Source organism: Symphodus melops, assembly GCF_947650265.1.
Source record: "Symphodus melops genome assembly, chromosome: 3".
Lineage (NCBI taxonomy): Eukaryota > Metazoa > Chordata > Actinopteri > Labriformes > Labridae > Symphodus > Symphodus melops.
Genome location: NC_136693.1, coordinates 28541843 through 28559977, shown reverse-complemented (window position 1 = coordinate 28559977; position 18135 = coordinate 28541843). Strand labels below are relative to the sequence as shown.

Below are 18135 nucleotides of genomic sequence, written 5' to 3'. Positions count from 1 at the left end.
ATCGACATCCTTTATTTATGATCACCATCATCTGCTGTTGGAAGGAAAGGGGTTTTCCCCCTCTTTGTAAAATATTTGACCTCTTCTGCATTAGCAATATTGCAAACAGCAATTTAATTTTGTATGTGCTTAACAGTGATTTCACAGTCATTAATAAGATATAGAAAAATTAACAATTAATTAACACCAAAACGCAAACCACCACAAAACTGATCATACACAGGAAAAGTATCTATTCATATGCTTAGGGGAACAGATGCATTGCATTTTGCAGCATTAGAAGATGGAAGCTAAGGAGTGGTAGTAAATGTTTTTAGAAACTGGCTCTATTAAGCAGTGGGGTTTCCCCAAGTGATGACACTGCAGCCCTGGTTGTGAGGTCTGCAGCTCTCAGCGAGTCTCCCTGTAGTAAACAAATGTTGCCACTAAAACTATTGATGCTACTATGGCTACTGTCCTCCAACGAGAAATCCCTCGGCTCACCACATCCTGGAAAGGTAGAGAGAGCAGGATTAGAGCTTTGGATCCTAATGACTGGTTAATATGTGAGACATGAATTAAGCACACGACTGAAAGGTCTTTAGACCCTCCATAACTCACCCAGCTTCTCTGTACGATCCAGGCGTAGAGCTGCTCTCTGACGACCTGAAGAACCCAGCTGTTGATGACTCTGATTCTCTCTCGATCGTTGCTGGTTATCGCCTTTAAAACCAAAACAAATTAATATTATCATTTATCAACCTTTATTCACCTTTTCCATCCATGCTCATGACTCTGACTCAGAACCAAAAAAAGTGACCACATTACGTCTGCTTCAACCTCTTTGCATTTACTATTAGTTTCTTTAAAATCAAATTTAGGAATGTACTGCTGACCTTTAAGGCTATCGATATCCTCTCTGCACCCTATATCAGACCTCTTTGACAACCGTTATCCAAAGGCAGAGGTGTTAAATCAGACGAGGGTGATACATCTTCAACTACCAGTAACAGTTTGCTGGTCAGTTATCTAGTCACCATGGGACAGCAGTAAAAAGGGTTGTCTTCAGAGAACTTTATGATTACCGCAACGTGCAGCATTAACAGTTCAGACAGCGGGTGCGTGTGGTTTTCTGTAACCAAAAAATAAGTACATGAAAGGACATAAATAGCAAAGAATATCTCCCAAAACTGCAACCCTACGCCACAAAATATGTGTTGTATACAAAATATACACAACTAATATTACAAACAGCAAAGTAAGTTATAGTATGAAGACTAGATTTATATGACTTTCCTATTTACAAATATTATTTAACACAGAAGATGGCCAGAATCTTCTTTTTTGCCACCCCCACATATGGTGTGCCATATTTGCTATGGGAGAAGATTCCTTCAGTCAATGTATTCTTCTGAAATTACAGGGGAGAGTTCTGGGGGACGGCCGGGAGGCCGAGCAGACACAGGGAGAGCTCAGGTGGGCGGTCCTGTGACCGACCAGTAAAGGGCAGGACCTTTTCCGAGGGCCCAGGAGCCAGCCAGAAGATGTCAGGTGTCGGCCGGACCACAGAGAAGGAGACATCAGGCGTCGGGAGGACATCAGGCATCGACTGGGCCGCCGAGGAAACGTCGTTGGACGTCGTCCGGACCGCAGCAGAAACGTCGTCAGGTGTCGGCCGGACCGCAGAGGAGACGCCGACAGCGCTCAGCAGGCACGGGAACAGGAAGCTGACAGCATTCTGCCGAAGCTGGTGGCAGACTGTGTTCAGCAGGCACGTGGACAGGAAGCTGACAACGCTCTGCATTAGCTGGTGGCAGACGGCGTTCAGCAGGCACGGGGACAGGAAGCAGACGGCGCTCTGCCGAAGCTGGTGGCAGACGGCGTTCAGCCGGAACGGGGACAGGAAGCAGACGGCGCTCTGCCGGAACGGGGACAGGAAGCAGACGGCGCTCTGCCGGAACGGGGACGGGAAGCAGACGGCGCTCTGCCGGAACGGGGACGGGAAGCAGACGGCGCTCTGCCAGAACGGGGACAGGAAGCAGACAACGCTCTGCCGAGACTGGTGGCAGACAGCGTTCTGCAGGAACAGGGACAGGTGGCAGACGGCGCTCTGCCGGAACAGGGACAGGAGGCAGAGACTTTAGCTGAGGCTCAAGGGAGCACAAAGGCAGAGTTACTGGGCTGTTGGGCAACCGGGAGCCACGGCGGCCACCTCTCCTTTTGGGGCCTCCACGGTTCCCAGGGAAAATGGCCAGGCGGGTGCCAGTCCATGGAGACTGCCCAGAAGTAGCAGTGCTCCGGGCCAAATGAAAAGTATTTTGAAAATAAAGAATCTTAGAAAAACCGTCCATGGAATTGAAATCTTCTGCTGGGTCTATGAATGGTTGGTTCATTCTGTCACGTTCCGGGTAGGAAGTAGGAAACAGGAGAGGAGGACCCAAGTGCAGAAATATTTATTAAACAAAAAGGCAAAACAAAACTTACTCAAAAAAACCAAGTCCATCAAAAACAAAGAAAATCCAAAACCCACAAGGAAAATCCAGGGAGACACAGAGAAGAAAACGACAGGCTACAACTACTCAAGACAGACTGGGAAAGACAAAGGACAATGAACCAACAAGAGACCCAGGGAAAACACACAGACTAAATAGACATGGGGTAATCAGACACAGGCGAGACTAACGAGACAGGTGAGGACAATCAGGGTCATCAGAAAGGAGGGAAACAAGGAACAAAGAACACAAGTACAAAGTAAAACTCAACACTGACAACACAACCAAAACCAGATATACAAAATAAAACAGGAAACACCAAAGACTAGACTTAAAAACACAAGACAGGAAATAAACTAACAGGTAACATAGAAGGACACAGGGAAACACACTGAAGACTAAATTAAATACAAGGCTATGAAACAATCAACACAGGAGGGAAACCAGAGAGACAGGGAAACACAGTAACACGGAAAAACACGAGGGAATAAATAAAACCGAACTCAAAACTCTGAAATACAACCTAAACCAAACCAAACCATGACAGGACCCCAGGAAGACTAGCTGTCGTCTTGGCATCAGCTAATGGGGATCCTTTTAAATAAACAAATCAACAGTATAGATTGCCTAGTGTGTTAACAGGGTACATTTAAGAAAATCTGAGACTTAGCACATTAAAAGTAAAACTTTAACTGAGCTGATATTCATATAAATACAGGCTATATGTTATGATATATTTGGAGAAAACAGACAAATATATGTATAGCACCCCTACATGAATATGTGATGCTCTGCTGTGTTTGGTATTTGTTGTTCTGTATCACCTTGTCGACGAGTCTGTAGGCCAGATGGAAGAGAGCCAACACACGAGCCCAGTTGATGCCATCAGCAAAGATGCTTCTGGACACCTTCATGAAGATCCCGTGAGCACAGTCTCCTGGAACCTGGTTGATGAGTCTGACAGAACAGCAAGAAAAGACTTTCATGTCACAATGGATTCATTTTAGTGCTGTTAACCGCCTTGAGTGGGCACAGGTAATACTGGGTCTGCGCGCACTGCTAATGCCGTCATAAGGAAGCGTGAAGCTTACTTGGAGTAAACATGCTTGAGGGACACTTGCAGCTGGGTGTTTGAGGCAACATTGACCGCCGAATGGAGGAAAAATGAGTGACGTTCTCATCATCTTATCTTTGGAGTGTGATCACATGAGGCTGGGGGGAAAGGCTCTAGTCTCAAGTCAAGTCTCAAGTCACATTTTTCTGCAACTTGAGTGCGACTTGAGTTCGAGTCTCCAATTCCAGTTCCCATCTCCATTGTGTATGAAAGTTTTAGACATATTATTCATGCTGCAGCTTTGACTGTATTAAACAGACTCGTGCAGAAAATAAAACATAAATGATAGCATCATTCTAAGCGACACGACACACTTTTATATCTTTAAGTATAAAAAATGTTTTTATCAGTCTATGCTGAAGAATGATATCAGTAGAAAGCTCAAAGATATGTTTCATAGTAACAATCTTATTCTAGTACAGGCCTCTGCTGACTGAGCTGATCCTTGAGTCGTTTTTCAACCAATCCAATCCAATCCAACTTTATTTAATTAAGCACTTTAAAACAACCACAGCTGACCAAAGTGCTTGACAATAAACATGACAACATGTCAACATGACACTCCACTTACTGTTGGAGCTCAGCGTTCTTGTTAAGCTCATCCAGGATCTTTATCAGTATCACCAATTCTTTGACATATGGATCCTGTTGTTCACCTGGCTTTCCTCCCAGATCCTCCAACGACACGTGTTGAGTAGGATCCTCAGCGTTTATATGTTCAATCACATACCTAAGTCGTGTACAAAAAGAGGGTCATGGACTCATGTCTCCTTTATCACCTGATTTTCAATCGGGAAAGGGAAAACAACTCTGTAGCAGATAAGGACAGAAGAAACAATTACACCATAGAAAATACTCTCAGCCTACATACAAACAGATAACCATATCTCCCTGTGTTATATTTCATATAATGTGATGAGGTGCTGAACCTCATCCCAGCCGCTTTCAACCCGGCTTCGCACTTTGCAGCTCAGTGTGACGTCCTTCTCATTGACTATTATTAATATTATTCAGTCATCTTTATTTTACAGAAACATCTTGACCTCCTCTGTGATTTGAACAAACCTGCCAATGATCAAGTCACTGGGTGTTTTCTCCCTCGGGGAAAATATCCAAAACTTGAGTTTATAAGAGCTCAATGACCCATGAATAATAACTTTTCTTTTTTAAAGGAAATCTGTGAATCTGAATTAACAATTTTTATTTGGACTATTTTTCTATAGATGAACTTACCCTCTGAAGATTGCTCCCCACCTCTGCACAATGGGATCATCAACGACATCTGAAGCAATGAGAATATTGATAATAGTGTAGAGTTAGATTAGAAAAGTGTGAAAAAAATATTCATACAAAAGTATTAATTTAAACTCTTCATTAAGGCACATTTTACTGATTCCGAGCTTGAGTATGAGATGAAGAACACTATATCACTGTTGACTTGAGCTGTTTAAAATGTTGTTTCAGTTTGACAGTTTCCTGAGTTTGAAGGTTAAACTATGTGACTACGCATTAATGGTACGAGAGAACAATTGAGAGATATGGGAAAAAGATTTTTATTTTAATTTTTTTTAAATAGGGCTGTGCTCAGAAAATCTATAAACAGTTAGAAAGGGAAAAATATAGATGTTTTTAAAAAATTGAGGTCCACATGGCAACCTGCAAGCACATCGACTCTCGGGAGGAGGGGACAGATCTCTTTAAGAGATTTGCATTTCCCATCTTTAAAGCTAGATGTCAGTGTTACATATTGACAATCATAACATTGTCATTATCATGAATTCATTTGGTCACAATATGCTCTCAGAAAATAAAGTGACCAAAAGGCCCCACATTATTTTGGAAAATCAAACCTGTACAAAAAGTTAATGTCTGATTCTCCTTGTTTTGTCTCACCTCAACGGGAAGATTTCAAAACCTATCAGTGGCTCTCCTTTGTGACTCAGTGTCCTGACTCTTTTATTTCCTTGTTTATCACCTGGAGACATTTAGTGACAGGACAGTTAGACATAAGGCCTCACTGGTTCATTATAAGGCTCTGATTAAATAAACATACACATTAAGATTGGAGGAAAATCTCTTCTAGCAAGTTGAAGATAAACCAAAAGCATGAGGAAGAATAACATCCTGCTGGTATTTGAGACTTTTGAGTTTTGTTCCCTTTGTATAACTTGAAGTTTCACTTTCATCAGAGCAGAACAACAAATGTGTCTCGATCGTTAATGATATTGTTACCTAAGGAAAAGTACTTTTAAAAGTAGTGTTTATGTTGTTGAATTAAGAGCCACACAGTTTGACTGTGGAGCAGACATGTCTTCACATACCTTTCCCACCAACGGCGCCCTGAATCTCCTGCTCTTCTCTCTTCTTTTCTTCTCGTCCATCAGCCATGGCTCCAAACTTTCTGTCAGCTCAGGGGGGGAAGTGAGAACCTCCAGATTTGAACCGAAGGTGAAATATGAAACAAATGTGCAAGTGCATCAAACTTTAGTTCCTCATGCCTCAACCTTCTGGCCTGACTCCAAAAGCCCAGAGGCCATATTCACAAAGCCAGAGGAAGATCTCAGTGTTGTCACAACCCGGCTCATAGAAAGTGACAAACAACGGATGACAATCAGTTTTGCCACAGAAAATGAATAATTTATTAACAAAAACGTGCTAATTAACCAAATGACCAAAGTTACGAGGTGTGTTAGTCTGTATAATCAGTAATGAGAATGTGGTTGTGTGAAAGCGTTATGTGGTGGGAGATGTTGAAGTGTACTAACAAAGAGAATTAAATCATGAACACACATCGGTCCAGCTGAGAGATCAGAGAGAGACTGAATGAAGGCTGAAGCAGCTCTTTGTAGGCCAGAGTGCACCAGACCCAGGTGCCTCTGATCCTGCTGCTGAGGACAGCCAGGACACACCTCCTGCAACAGACAGACAGCAGCCTGACAGAGACCAGTGGCCATGGCCGCAGGGTCGTCACAGTGTCCTGATTCAGGCCACAGAGTGACTAAGAGTTACTGCAAGAGATAAAATTATACACCTCTAAATATACATATCTCTTCACCTTTATACTGTAGAATTAAAACATGTTTACAAAATTCAACACCTGTTCATTATGAGCAACTAAAAATGATCTATTTATTTTAGCAGGCAATCAACATCTTTATTTGTGCTTTAACAATGAGCTTTTGAATATGGTCGACAACTTCTAGGGCTTTTGCAGCCAGCCAGATGGAGAAGATCATTCACAAAGCGAGATGTGTGGTATAACATATTTATTCACAGAACATGAGTCCAATCACATCATTTTACTGACAATAAAATAAGCAGGTCACAGTTTTAGAAAACTCCTGAAGACCACAGATAAATAGTAAATATCCCTTTAACATTGCAAAATCATTTTGATTAAAAATATTTAAAAGCTCAGATGGCACCAGATAAAAGTTTGCTAGAAGCCAAATTAAACCATACAACAAATAATACCCTTACAAGCTGAAATAACATTAAAACATTTACACCTTTAACCACAGAACAACTCTTTTCATTTCTAAAGCTGGTCATTTTTCTCATGTTTAATAGAGATTATTACAAATAAAAAACTAGAACAAATGAATGCTTTTCGCAGTGATAGAACATATTTTTTTCTATACAGATCTATAAAACTCTACCAGCATCCATCCTCAATAATGTTGTGTGAGAATGACGTTGAAATACAACACAGAGCAACCAAGCCGAGAGTGATGACGAGGTTCAGATGGAGAGTCGGGCTCTTCTCTGATACTTTATGTTATTGAAGCTCTTACAATGTTTAAACCATGTGTAGACCAATATGACGTCTTAAAATCACAACCTGAGGAGTCATATCAGGCTAAAATGAAGTCATGAATATTTGGAAGACGGGCAGCAGGATCCTCCTGACAGAGCTTCACAACCCCGTCTGCACAGCTCCAGTGTCCTGTCTCCAATGCTCCAGAAGAATTAGCCTGTTAGCAAAGCAGGCTATAGTAGTGCTAAAATGAATCTACTGGTGAGGTTCAGTTGAGCCAGTTTTAAAAGCCATCGTGTTCACAGTACAGAGACGGTCAGCGGACCACATTCAACTAACAGACTGACTCTTTAAATGATTCAACAGCGGTAAAAGATTTCGCCTTCTAAAAAAACATAAACAGCAACGTGTCTTATATGTTGTGCATAGATGCGTGATGCTCTGTTTTTACAGTCAAGTGAGCACAGACACACTTTGTCTGTGGTTTAAAGTAATTCAGCAGAAAAGTACGACTACATTCACATTGCTGGCCAAAGTTATCCGTGTTTTTTGGGGGGAGGTTTTTTGCATGTGACTCAAATCTGATTTGTTTATATCAGTTGGAATAGCTCAGTTGACATTTTAATTTAGATCTGGACCCGTATGTGGTCTTGAATCTGATACTGGTTGGATCTTTTGCAATGCGTCCTCAGTGTGAACAGCCAGGTGGGAAACGGATGTGACTTCGACGTCACTGCACGGTGGCTACAGGCAGGAGCTGGAGTCACTGTCACACCAGCTTCTGCTGCACGTTAGTGTCATCATGACTGTAAACGACACTTGCTGCACCAGTCAGCGTGTGACCTCTTGTGTTTGTGTTCTTTTGCTCAAGGGCGACATCTACTGGTTTAAAAAGTTGCATACTCTTCCTGCAAGGCTTCCAGTGTGAATGTAGCCTTAGTTTATTGAACAAGGTGTTGGAAAATCGTGAAGGACCAGACATTGTGTTTATGTTTGTCTAAGAGGAAATTAAAATTGCTGTTGTGTATAGTTTAAATACATTCAAAAAAACTCTAATAGATCAACACAGTACATAAGATGAACGCATCAGATGACGATGAGTTTGAATTTGTGAGTTTCGTTTTCTGTGCCTTTTGTTCAGTGAACGACTGAGTAAACATGATCTCTTAAAAATGAAGCTGTTCAATGTTTTAAAGCAAACTTGCTTTGTAATTTTATAATCCTGATTATCAAACTTAGGTTGCAGCATATTTTGTCATCAGACATTTTTTCAGACCGTTTCTTGTCGTTTTAGGTAATCCACATAGAACCAGGACCGCCTTAAATTTAGGTTGGACCACAAAAAAAAATAATTAAAAAAAATAATGGTGAGACCTGTGGTTCAGATGGGGTTTGGTCCTCCAGTCTGTTTTGAAAAAAATCGACATCCTTTGTTCATGATGACCGTCATCTGCTGGAAACCCTCCAACATGGCTGCTGTAGGTGGTGATGCAGCTGAACGTGTCATTCCGTTAAATCAGGTGAAAGGTGCTGCTGGAGATGTCTAACAGCAGACTATAAAAGCTTTTTTTTTTGGTTCTTGAAATCCTTAGAAGGAAAGAGGTTTTTCCCCTCTACAGTAAAGTACAGTCAGTGACCTCCTCTGCGTAAGAAGATGGAAGCTAAGGAGTGGTAGTAAATGTTTTTAGAAACTGGCTCTATTAAGCAGTGGGGTTTCCCTAAGTGATGACACTGCAGCCCTGGTTGTGAGGTCTGCAGCTCTCAGCGAGTCTTCCTGTAGTAAACAAGAGTTGTCACTAAAACTATTGATGCTACTATGGCTACTGTCCTCCAACGAGAAATCCCTCGGATCACCCCCTCCTGGAAAGGTAGAGAGAGCAGGATTAGAGCTGTGGATCCTAATGACTGGTCAATATGTGAGACATGAATTAAGCAAATGACTGACTGGTCTTTATAGACCCTCCATAACTCACCCAGCCTCCCTGCTGTACGATCCAGGTGTAGAGCTGCTCTCTGACGACCTGAAGAAACCAGCTGATGATGACTCTGATGTTCTCTAGATGATTGCTGGTTATCGCCTTTAAAACAAAAATAAAATTCATATTTTCCAACCTACATTTTCACACATTTTCCATCCATGCTCATGACTCTAACTCATAACCAAGAAAAGTGACCACATTACACCTGCTTCAGCCTCTTTGCATTGAATACTAGTGTGTTTAGAATCGATTTTAGGAAAGTACTGCTGACCTTTAAGGCTATCGATATACTCTCTCCACGCTATACATCTGACCTCTGGTGGTGAATGGACGTTTTTTCCTTTTGTTTATTTTTCCTGGTGTGCTTTTGGTTTGGTCTTGTGTTTTTTTTCTTTCATAGGCTGGGGGCGGGGCTTATGGGGTCCTGGAGCTCTCTGCAACCAAACACCTGATGGTCATTACAGCTCACCTGCTGCTGTACTTACACTTCACCTCTCCTAAACTGCCACATTATTTCCACCTGCACCGTTTGCCTCTTACTATCGTGCTCTAACTTCCCCCTGATTTCAGCCTGAAGTCTACCAGCATCCTTTGCTGCCATTACAATAAATATCCCTCACACCCACCACCCTGTCTCCAGGTCTTTCTTTTGAGTCTACTTAAAAACCTTCAGAAGGTCTAACTCCTCTTTGACTGCCGTTATCCTAAGGCAGAGAAATTTTTTGTGTTCCTCAGGCTGACAAGCTCAGTCACAGTCGGAGGCCTGAGGCTCTGAGAAGAGCTGCACAAAGAATTCCAGTCAGCAGACCGTTTTCACACTGGTAGGAATCTCCTGAGATAACCTGGAGCGGCTGTATGTCTGAACGCAAACTCCCTCGTAAGAGTTTCTCCTGCCAGACCCCCCCCCCCCCCCCCCCCCCCGAGTATTTCTTTCGCAGTAAGTCAACGTGGGCTGATTTAGGAACGCAGCAAGAAATTATCTGGAAAATTCACTTTTCACCAACGGCAGGTTGGAGGGATGTTTCTCTCCTGTGTCTGCTGCTCGGTGCATAGAGAGTCTTGCACCCCTACATGAATATGTGATGCTCTGTTGTGTTTGGTATTTGTTGTTCTGTATCACCTTGTAGATGAGTCTGTAGGCCAGATGGAAGAGAGCCACCACACGACCCCAGTTGATGCCATCAGCAAAGATGCTTCTGGCCACCTTCATGAAGATCCCGCGAGCACAGTCTCCTGGAACCTGGTTGATGAGTCTGACAGAACAGCAAGAAAAGACTTTCATGTCACAATGGATTCATTTTAGCACTGTCGACCAATTTAATGACTCCACTCACTGTTGGAGCTCAGCGTTCCTGTTCAGCTCATCTGCGATTTTTAACAGCTGTTCCACCACTTCTTTGACTTGAGGATCCTGTTGTTCACTCGACCTTCCTCCCAGATCCTCTGATGACACGCGTCGATCTGGCTCCTCCGCGTGTATACGTTCAATCACATACCTAGGACATGTACACAGAAAGAGGGTCATGGACTGTCTCCTTTATTGTCCGATTTTCAATCTGGAAAGGAAAACGTTTTAATGCTAAATGTTTAGTAAAATCGACAAACGTCAAATGTCCTGGTACAAATTACAGATTTTTGACTTTTTGACCCAGCACACTTAATGTTGTAAATGTCTGGAGGGGCGGGGCATGAAGCGGCATGATACGAGAGGGCAGGAGACCAGAGGGTTTCACACTTTACAGCTCAGTGTGATAGTCCCTATCATTTATTATTAACATTCTTCATTAAACCTTATTTTACAGCTCGTGACCTCTAGTCTGATTTGATTAAACCAGCCGATGATCAAATCACTACCTCAGGCCAAACTTGTGTTTATAAAAGCTAATTAGCTCATAGATAATAACTTTTTTTTATTGGGAATCTGTGAATCGTTTTGTTTGGATTAATTTTCAATGTGTTATGATGAACTTACCCTCTGAGGACCACTGCTCCCTGCTCCATGATGGGATCATCAACGACATCTGCAGCAATGAGAAGATCGATTATCGTGTACAGTTTGATTAGTGTGTGTAACATATTCATACAAAAGTATTAATATAAACTCTTCATAATGAGCTGCACCATTTAAAACAACTGGGCAACTCTCATGATTGGGCATGGGACACAAGCTTAGGTTTGATCACCCTGTAGCCGGCCACCTTCGATGAGGGTGTCGAGTGTGAAAAGGCAGAAACACCCACTCAAAGGTAAACTACTGGTGACGTGTCCCGTGTTTCAGGATTCTGAGGAGTCCCTGACTCTTTCTTATGGGTCCAAGTCCATAACATACTTTATATTATAAGAATGGTTGTTTCCTACCCTTTTGAGGATTTGAATACACAAAAAAAAAACATAGTCATAATATGCTCCTTGCGAAGTGGAGGTGGCCTACATGATCTCAGATTAATACCACAGGTAGGCGGTCGGAAAGCACCCACACACAGTTTTGCAGGCCGCTCAGTTTGTCTAGAAAACCCCAAACCAACAGGTGTCAAAGCGGTCACTGGTTCTTTTGAAAAATAGAGACATGTTTAAACACAGAAAACTGGCTAAACACTGAAGCTTCAGGGGGAGGAGGGGACAGCTCTCTGCAGTGTTTTGCAGTTCCCATCTTTAAAGTTAGCTGTCTGTGTCACACATTGCTCCTTTAACACTGTCATTATCATGAATTCATTTGGTCACTCTATTCTCTAAACAAAGATGAAGTTACTCACATTCAAATGTTCCATTATACAGTTATAGGCTATACGGGATTACATTACAACCTTTTCCTTCTTATTCTTCCTTTAAAAGTGTTGGCTCTATTCAATCTCTGCAGCCTTAATGTTGTCTGATTCTCCTTGTTTTGTCTCACCTAAAGGGAACACAGTCACAGTGCCTGTGTGACTCAGTGTCCTGACTCTTTTATTACCTTGTTTATCACCAGGAGACATTTAGTGACAGGACAGTTAGACATAAGGCCTCACTGCTTCATTATAAGGCTCTGATTAAATAAGCATACACATTAAGATTGGAGGAAAATCTCTTCTAGCAAGTTTAGGATAAAACAAAAGCATGAGGAAGAATAACATCCTGCTGGTATTTGAGACTTTTGTCCCCTTTGTGTGACTTGAAGTTTCACTTTCATGGCGGCAGAGGGAAACTTTCAAAGTGTAAATGCGTCTCGTTAATGTTAGGCTAATAATACTGTTACGTAAAGTACTTTTGAAACTTTTTGTGTGTTATGTTGGAGTATTAGGAGCCACACAGTTTGACTGTGGAGCAGACATGTCTTCACATACCTTCCCCACCCACGGCGCCCTGAAGCTCCTGCTCTTCTTCTCTCTTCTTCTCTTCTCGTCCGTCAGCCATGGCTCCAAACTTTCTGTTAGCTCAGGGGGGGAAAGTGAGCTGGGGCGATGCACTGAGGATTAGACGATTAGTAGAACCATTTGATGCAGGAAGCCCTATATAAAAAAAAAAAGTAACTTGCACCCGGCCGTTTCAGAGCCGAGAAAAGTTTTTGCCCCTCCGCCGAAAAACCCGGAAGTGACACGGAAATGCACAGGCCGGCACGCCTCTTTCCTTCCGTGCAGACTGAGAGGCAAGCTGCAGGATTAAAGCACAGCTGAAATATGAAACCAACGCGGAAATGCACAAAGATGCAGTACCCCGAGTGTCCACTTGCAAAAGCCTAGAAATCTCCATCAGCTCCTATGATAAAATGCCCAGTTATTCAGCATGAATAAAAAAGTTTACAACCTGGTACACAACACAGTTTTGGTGTCAATAGGTTATTGGTTTATTGGTTTAAGCAGGGGTAAGAAAACGTTTTGCATAGGCTGCATTTAAAAGAAAGTCAACCATTTATAGAGTTTAAAATATGTAGCTAATGCGGAAGTGCAAAGAACTTCATTTCCTTCAGCATTCACTTGAGGTTGGATAAAGCACAAGGCGTCATGTTTAGATGGTGATTTTTAGAGCAATGATCGACATGCATCATATAGGCTAAATGGTAAATGGATAGGACTTTAAGCAGGGTGCGAAATACCTGGTGGCACTCGGGGGCCCCCTCCAACACAGGGCTTAAAGTTTGAAAAAAAATTGTATGGGAAGATTTCTTGTAGCGCTAATCACATCTGCAGCATGCAGCACAAAATGGGAAATACGTTTTCCTTCAGAGACCTAACTGTGGACATTGCTCTTTCTCTTTCTTTCTGGTCCACTGCACAGTATAAAGTCAATTGCAGGTGATTTTTTTTTCTCGCAGAGACCCCCCCGAAAAGTTGCTGTTGAGGCTTTCAGGGAGGTTCAAGTATCAATCAGAACCCCCACTTTTCCCACCCTGGCTCCGAGCTTCTATTGCGCTTCATAGGTCACTTTACACCAATGGTCACACCTACCCTTTACCCATTCACAAACTGATGGCAGAGGCAGCCGTGTGAAGTGTCCGTCAGTATATCAACCAATCCATCCATTCACTTCCACACACCACTGACCAAGCAGTGGCAGCAAGCTGGGGTGAACTGTTCCTTCAGGGGCCGGGGTTCTAATGCTGAGATCCATTTGATCTTAAATTCTGATTTGCTGTTCTGATACGTCATCAGGAGCACCCCCCGTTGTCCGAATCCCACTTGGACACACAAAGAACCTTCAGTAGGCCAAGTTAAAATCCAACATGGCTGCTACATGCATCAACCATAACAAATCAATCACACCGTATCGTACAAGTTCTACCTGTAGACATGTTGGCATGTTATTTTCACACACAAACTATCACATGGTGTGTTGTTATTGTCTGGTATCAGCGAACAAAACAAAGGTACTCCTGGAGGCGTGCATGTTGCTTGTCAAACACAGCCAACACAGGTGAAATGCCATTCCAAGCTCTGACTTCCAAGATAAATGGAATGCAGCATAACAAGAGACAACCAACTCTACCACTGAGGCACAGCCTGCGGACTCTTTTTTTTTTACATTTAGTTCCTCCATGGAAAATGTCTATAGTCCCCAAAAAGCCGCACAAGAAAAGAAAGCTGGAGATGTCCAAAGTTTGAGGTTAAGCTCCTCCTACCATCTAACCAGACTCCATCTTTTGTAATTTAGTGACGGCTTGTTTTGTTTTAGGGCAGGGGTGTCCAAAGTGCGGCCCGGGGGCCATTTGTGGCCCTTGAGTGGATTTTTTGTGGCCCTTGACTTCAAATTGAAGAATCAGAAAATTTTGGCCCCAGGCCTCATCAGATGGCATATTTTGTTCTTTTTTCTTTTTCATGTTAGCGAGGGAGACCTATAAAAGCCTGACTATTCTTTCCAAAAAATTAGAACACAACAGTTTCCCACTGCAGTTAGTTATTAGTGTATTTACATTATTTTTTGAAGAGGTCAAAATACAAAAAGTTCCTTCCAATATTTAAAAAAAACAAACAAAAAAACCCTGTGGCCCGTGAGCGATTCTAACGCGACAATTTTGGCCCGCAAGAAAAAATGTTTGGACACCACTGTTTTAGGGCCTTCTTTGAGTGTGAGGCTGTTTTCACTGGCTGTCTGCTAGAACAGAGCCTCTCAGCTTTACTGTGATGGTAGTGGTATTTTTAGCTTGGGTTGATGTACCTAATGTCAGTTACCAATAAGGGATCCATGAGATGCCTTCAAATAAAATAATACAAATGTTAAATAATTAAAAAAGGGCATATTTTACCCATTATTGTAACAAATGCAACATCTGTTTAATTTCAAATAAAACCACATCTGTAAGTGAAGAAAAGAATAAAACAAAAGTGTAAAAATACTTCAAATATAAGTTTGCACATGACATCAACAATGTAGGTGTCTGCTGCTATTTAAATAAGCAGATAATTGTGTGTCCATTTGTTGAACTTTGTACATCAACTCTGAGCTAACAAGATAATTGAAATAACTGGTGTTCTGCGTCTATCCTTTCTTAAATTGACTATATTACATATGTTTATGGTTTTTAGACCCTTGCATCCTTTTGAGCTAACAGCGCCTGCAGGGCAATAAGTGCACGGCTGTGTGCACACCATAACCATCTCCACGGACGGTGGGGGAACTCCCGTCTCTTGCACCCTTGTTTTTGTGGTTGCGACCTGAATCGTTTGAAAACCCATGGTAGGCCATTTTGACATTTGAAAGTGTCTATGTCACGGTTTTTACTCCGAGTAAAATATTGTAGTATTATTGTATTTGAATATTAAGAAGGCTTGTTTGTTCATTCCTTTAGTGTATATCATACAAATACTTAATCATCGGCCTGCACAGATTGAACTTAGAACAAAACCAGATGGCACAGCCGAATCTGCTTCAACTATTACTCCTGTTGGGACACCTAAATGCAACCTAATGCCACCATAATGTGTCTTCTCTGGCAAAAAATCTAAATAAGAAGTCTGTTTGTGCACCTGTATGTTCAAGCCCAAAGCACCTGTTTGCAGGAAACTGGCTCTTGTGTTGTTCATTTAGACATCATAAGGCTGTCCTACTGCATGTAGAGCTGTCGTGTGTGTTTCACATGTGAGGAGAGGGAAGATCACACTGTTCACTGTCAATGTTTTTTTCTTGTGATTATAAAACAGGCTCAACCTCCTGTTTCTCCCTCACGTTTGTTTACCATTGGTGCCTCTGTCAGCCTTGGGCCAGGTGTCACCTGAGCTCCGAGATATATTCAGATTGTGTGTCCATTGGTCTATGCTGATCTATGTCCATTGTGTCAGTGCAATTGGACGCAAAGTCTGTCAAACCTACAGAGTTTACCCCAAAGTTAACACAGCAGTAAAGAAGACTGCAGCTCACATTAAACAACATCGGTAGTTCTGCGAAAATTAAAAGTGCAAGTTACAAATTCTTATATCACATCATTTTATTGCACTTAAGTATTGCATTTAAGTGCAATATTAATATTAATAACCTCTCTGCTACCCTGTGTTCATGCTTATGTGTATGTTGTTATGCATTTTTTTAAATTACTTTTGGGGCCATTTCTTGGATAGGACAGCTGAAGAGGGTCAGGACAGGTTAGGGTTAAGGTTAAGGTCGTGATTCAAACGTACTTCCCCTCAGACGATGACATGCCCCCCTATACATGGGCATGCAACATAATCATAAGGCTATATCTGACACCAATGCGTGTGCATGTTTGGTTTTAACTTTAAGACATATTTTTATTGTTCTATTTCAGCTCCTCTCAGTGCAGCCCAACATTACTTTAATTATTGTAAATTTACAAAAATGTTCTATTATTTTGTATTCCTTGCTTTGTTTTAAACTAACATAAATACATCCTGGATGTTTCTGGATGTTTTGTTAATTTTCTTGTGCTTTGGCCATTTGCATGTGTTCACCTAATTTGCTGTGTGCCGAGTTCCCACAGCCATGCTGTGTAGGCAGCCAAATGTTGTTTACTGCAACATGCAGAGCTGGGCCAATCAGGAACATGATAACTTACAGTGAGACAGACTGAAATTAATACTGATGTCTCTTCATGACCTACAAAAGCAGAGATGAGTCCAATCAGGGGGGTGTCAGAGCTTAATGGCCTGATGACTGGAGGTGTACAGGGTGAAGAGCAGAACAATGATGAATGCAGCCTTGAAGGGAGACGACAGTGGCCATTTAAGAGTTTGTATTGGGCCCAGGGCAAAAATAAATGGGGGCCCTGAGGTGATGTGAAGCTCTTTAAAAATGTTCTCAGGAAGTTTCTGTTTAGAGGAAACAGCAAAAAAAAAGTTAATTCCTCAAAAAGTCAACATTAGAGTCTGTGACATGTGAGACAGGTGAGACTCTGAGCACAGTGTGTAGAATCAGTAGCAAAAGCTCAATAAAACAATTGTTATTTTAAAACTGGCTTTGGTAACATTCAGATACACCCATGCTTCCACAGACCAGAATAATCACAACTTTGATGTTGAATAAGTTAATGTCTCTTCGAGGTGAATCTCTACAACCACAGACCAACTACTTACTCATGCACAGGACAGCATCAGCAAAGATGCTTGTCCATAGAGGTTGACGTATGCTTTAAATCAAAGTTCCCCAAAATAGATTTAAGCAAGTCTTCTGGGGTTTTTTTTGTTTTGTTTTTTTTAAGTTCTTTTGAATCACCTTGCCGGCTCTATGAGTGACAAGTCAGGTCATCAAGGCCTCCAGAACCACAGTAATCCACTTCAGGTCTGCTGTTCTCTCTCAATCTACCACCGAAGGAAAATATGAGACAATTAAACCTGAACTGCTAAATCTGTCTGTCTGCATTCTGGCATTTAGCATGTCGAGCATCATGGTTGTATCAGAGATGTGTCATCAAAATCAGCTGCTGTGGAAAAGTTGATTTCCTCTCAATTGGGGGTTTGGCAGACTTCCTGACCTCCTGTCTTGCAGGAGGCAGCAGGTAAAGCTTGGGAAACATGTTTCTGGCTGCAGGATCATCAGCATTAGGTTACTCGGGATCGTTGGTGGAAGGCCTGCCTGAACGACCCCCCCCCCCCTGTTCCCTATCCCTCTTCCTGCATCTTATCCCATCTCCCAATATCCCTTTTTTTGAAGCCCGGTGCAGCCTTGGCTGTGAGGGCTGTTTCGTCTTGAGCCTGGGATCCTGCTGAAGTCTGAAGGTTTTTTTTTCTTCTTACAAATGTAACTTTTGCTCATGATGGATTCTAGCTTTCAGCTTAGCTCCTTCTTCACCACGACGTACCGATACCGAAGCTCTTGATTTACCGGTCAATCTTTGTTCCTACCCTCACCTATGGTGTTGAGCTTTCGGTCATGACCGAAAGAACAAGATCT

The 18135-nt window shown here is 42.1% G+C and overlaps 2 protein-coding genes across 2 annotated transcripts; both read right to left on the bottom strand.

Annotated features, from left to right (window-relative positions):
• Positions 1–44: 44 nt before the first annotated feature.
• LOC306821410 (apoptosis regulator BAX-like) lies at positions 45–5981 on the bottom strand. The gene is made up of 6 exons (XM_079339808.1): positions 5907–5981; positions 4819–4867; positions 4157–4315; positions 3296–3428; positions 601–702; positions 45–489 (listed from the first exon to the last, which is right to left on the bottom strand). The coding sequence occupies exons 1-6, from the start codon at positions 5971–5973 to the stop codon at positions 391–393; spliced, it is 609 nt and encodes a 202-aa protein (XP_079195934.1). The 5' UTR covers positions 5974–5981; the 3' UTR covers positions 45–390.
• Positions 5982–6834: 853 nt separating this feature from the next.
• LOC306821270 (apoptosis regulator BAX) lies at positions 6835–12951 on the bottom strand. Its single transcript, XM_079339588.1, has 6 exons — positions 12642–12951; positions 11294–11342; positions 10656–10817; positions 10442–10574; positions 9316–9420; positions 6835–9202 (listed from the first exon to the last, which is right to left on the bottom strand). The coding sequence occupies exons 1-6, from the start codon at positions 12709–12711 to the stop codon at positions 9104–9106; spliced, it is 618 nt and encodes a 205-aa protein (XP_079195714.1). The 5' UTR covers positions 12712–12951; the 3' UTR covers positions 6835–9103.
• Positions 12952–18135: the final 5184 nt, after the last annotated feature.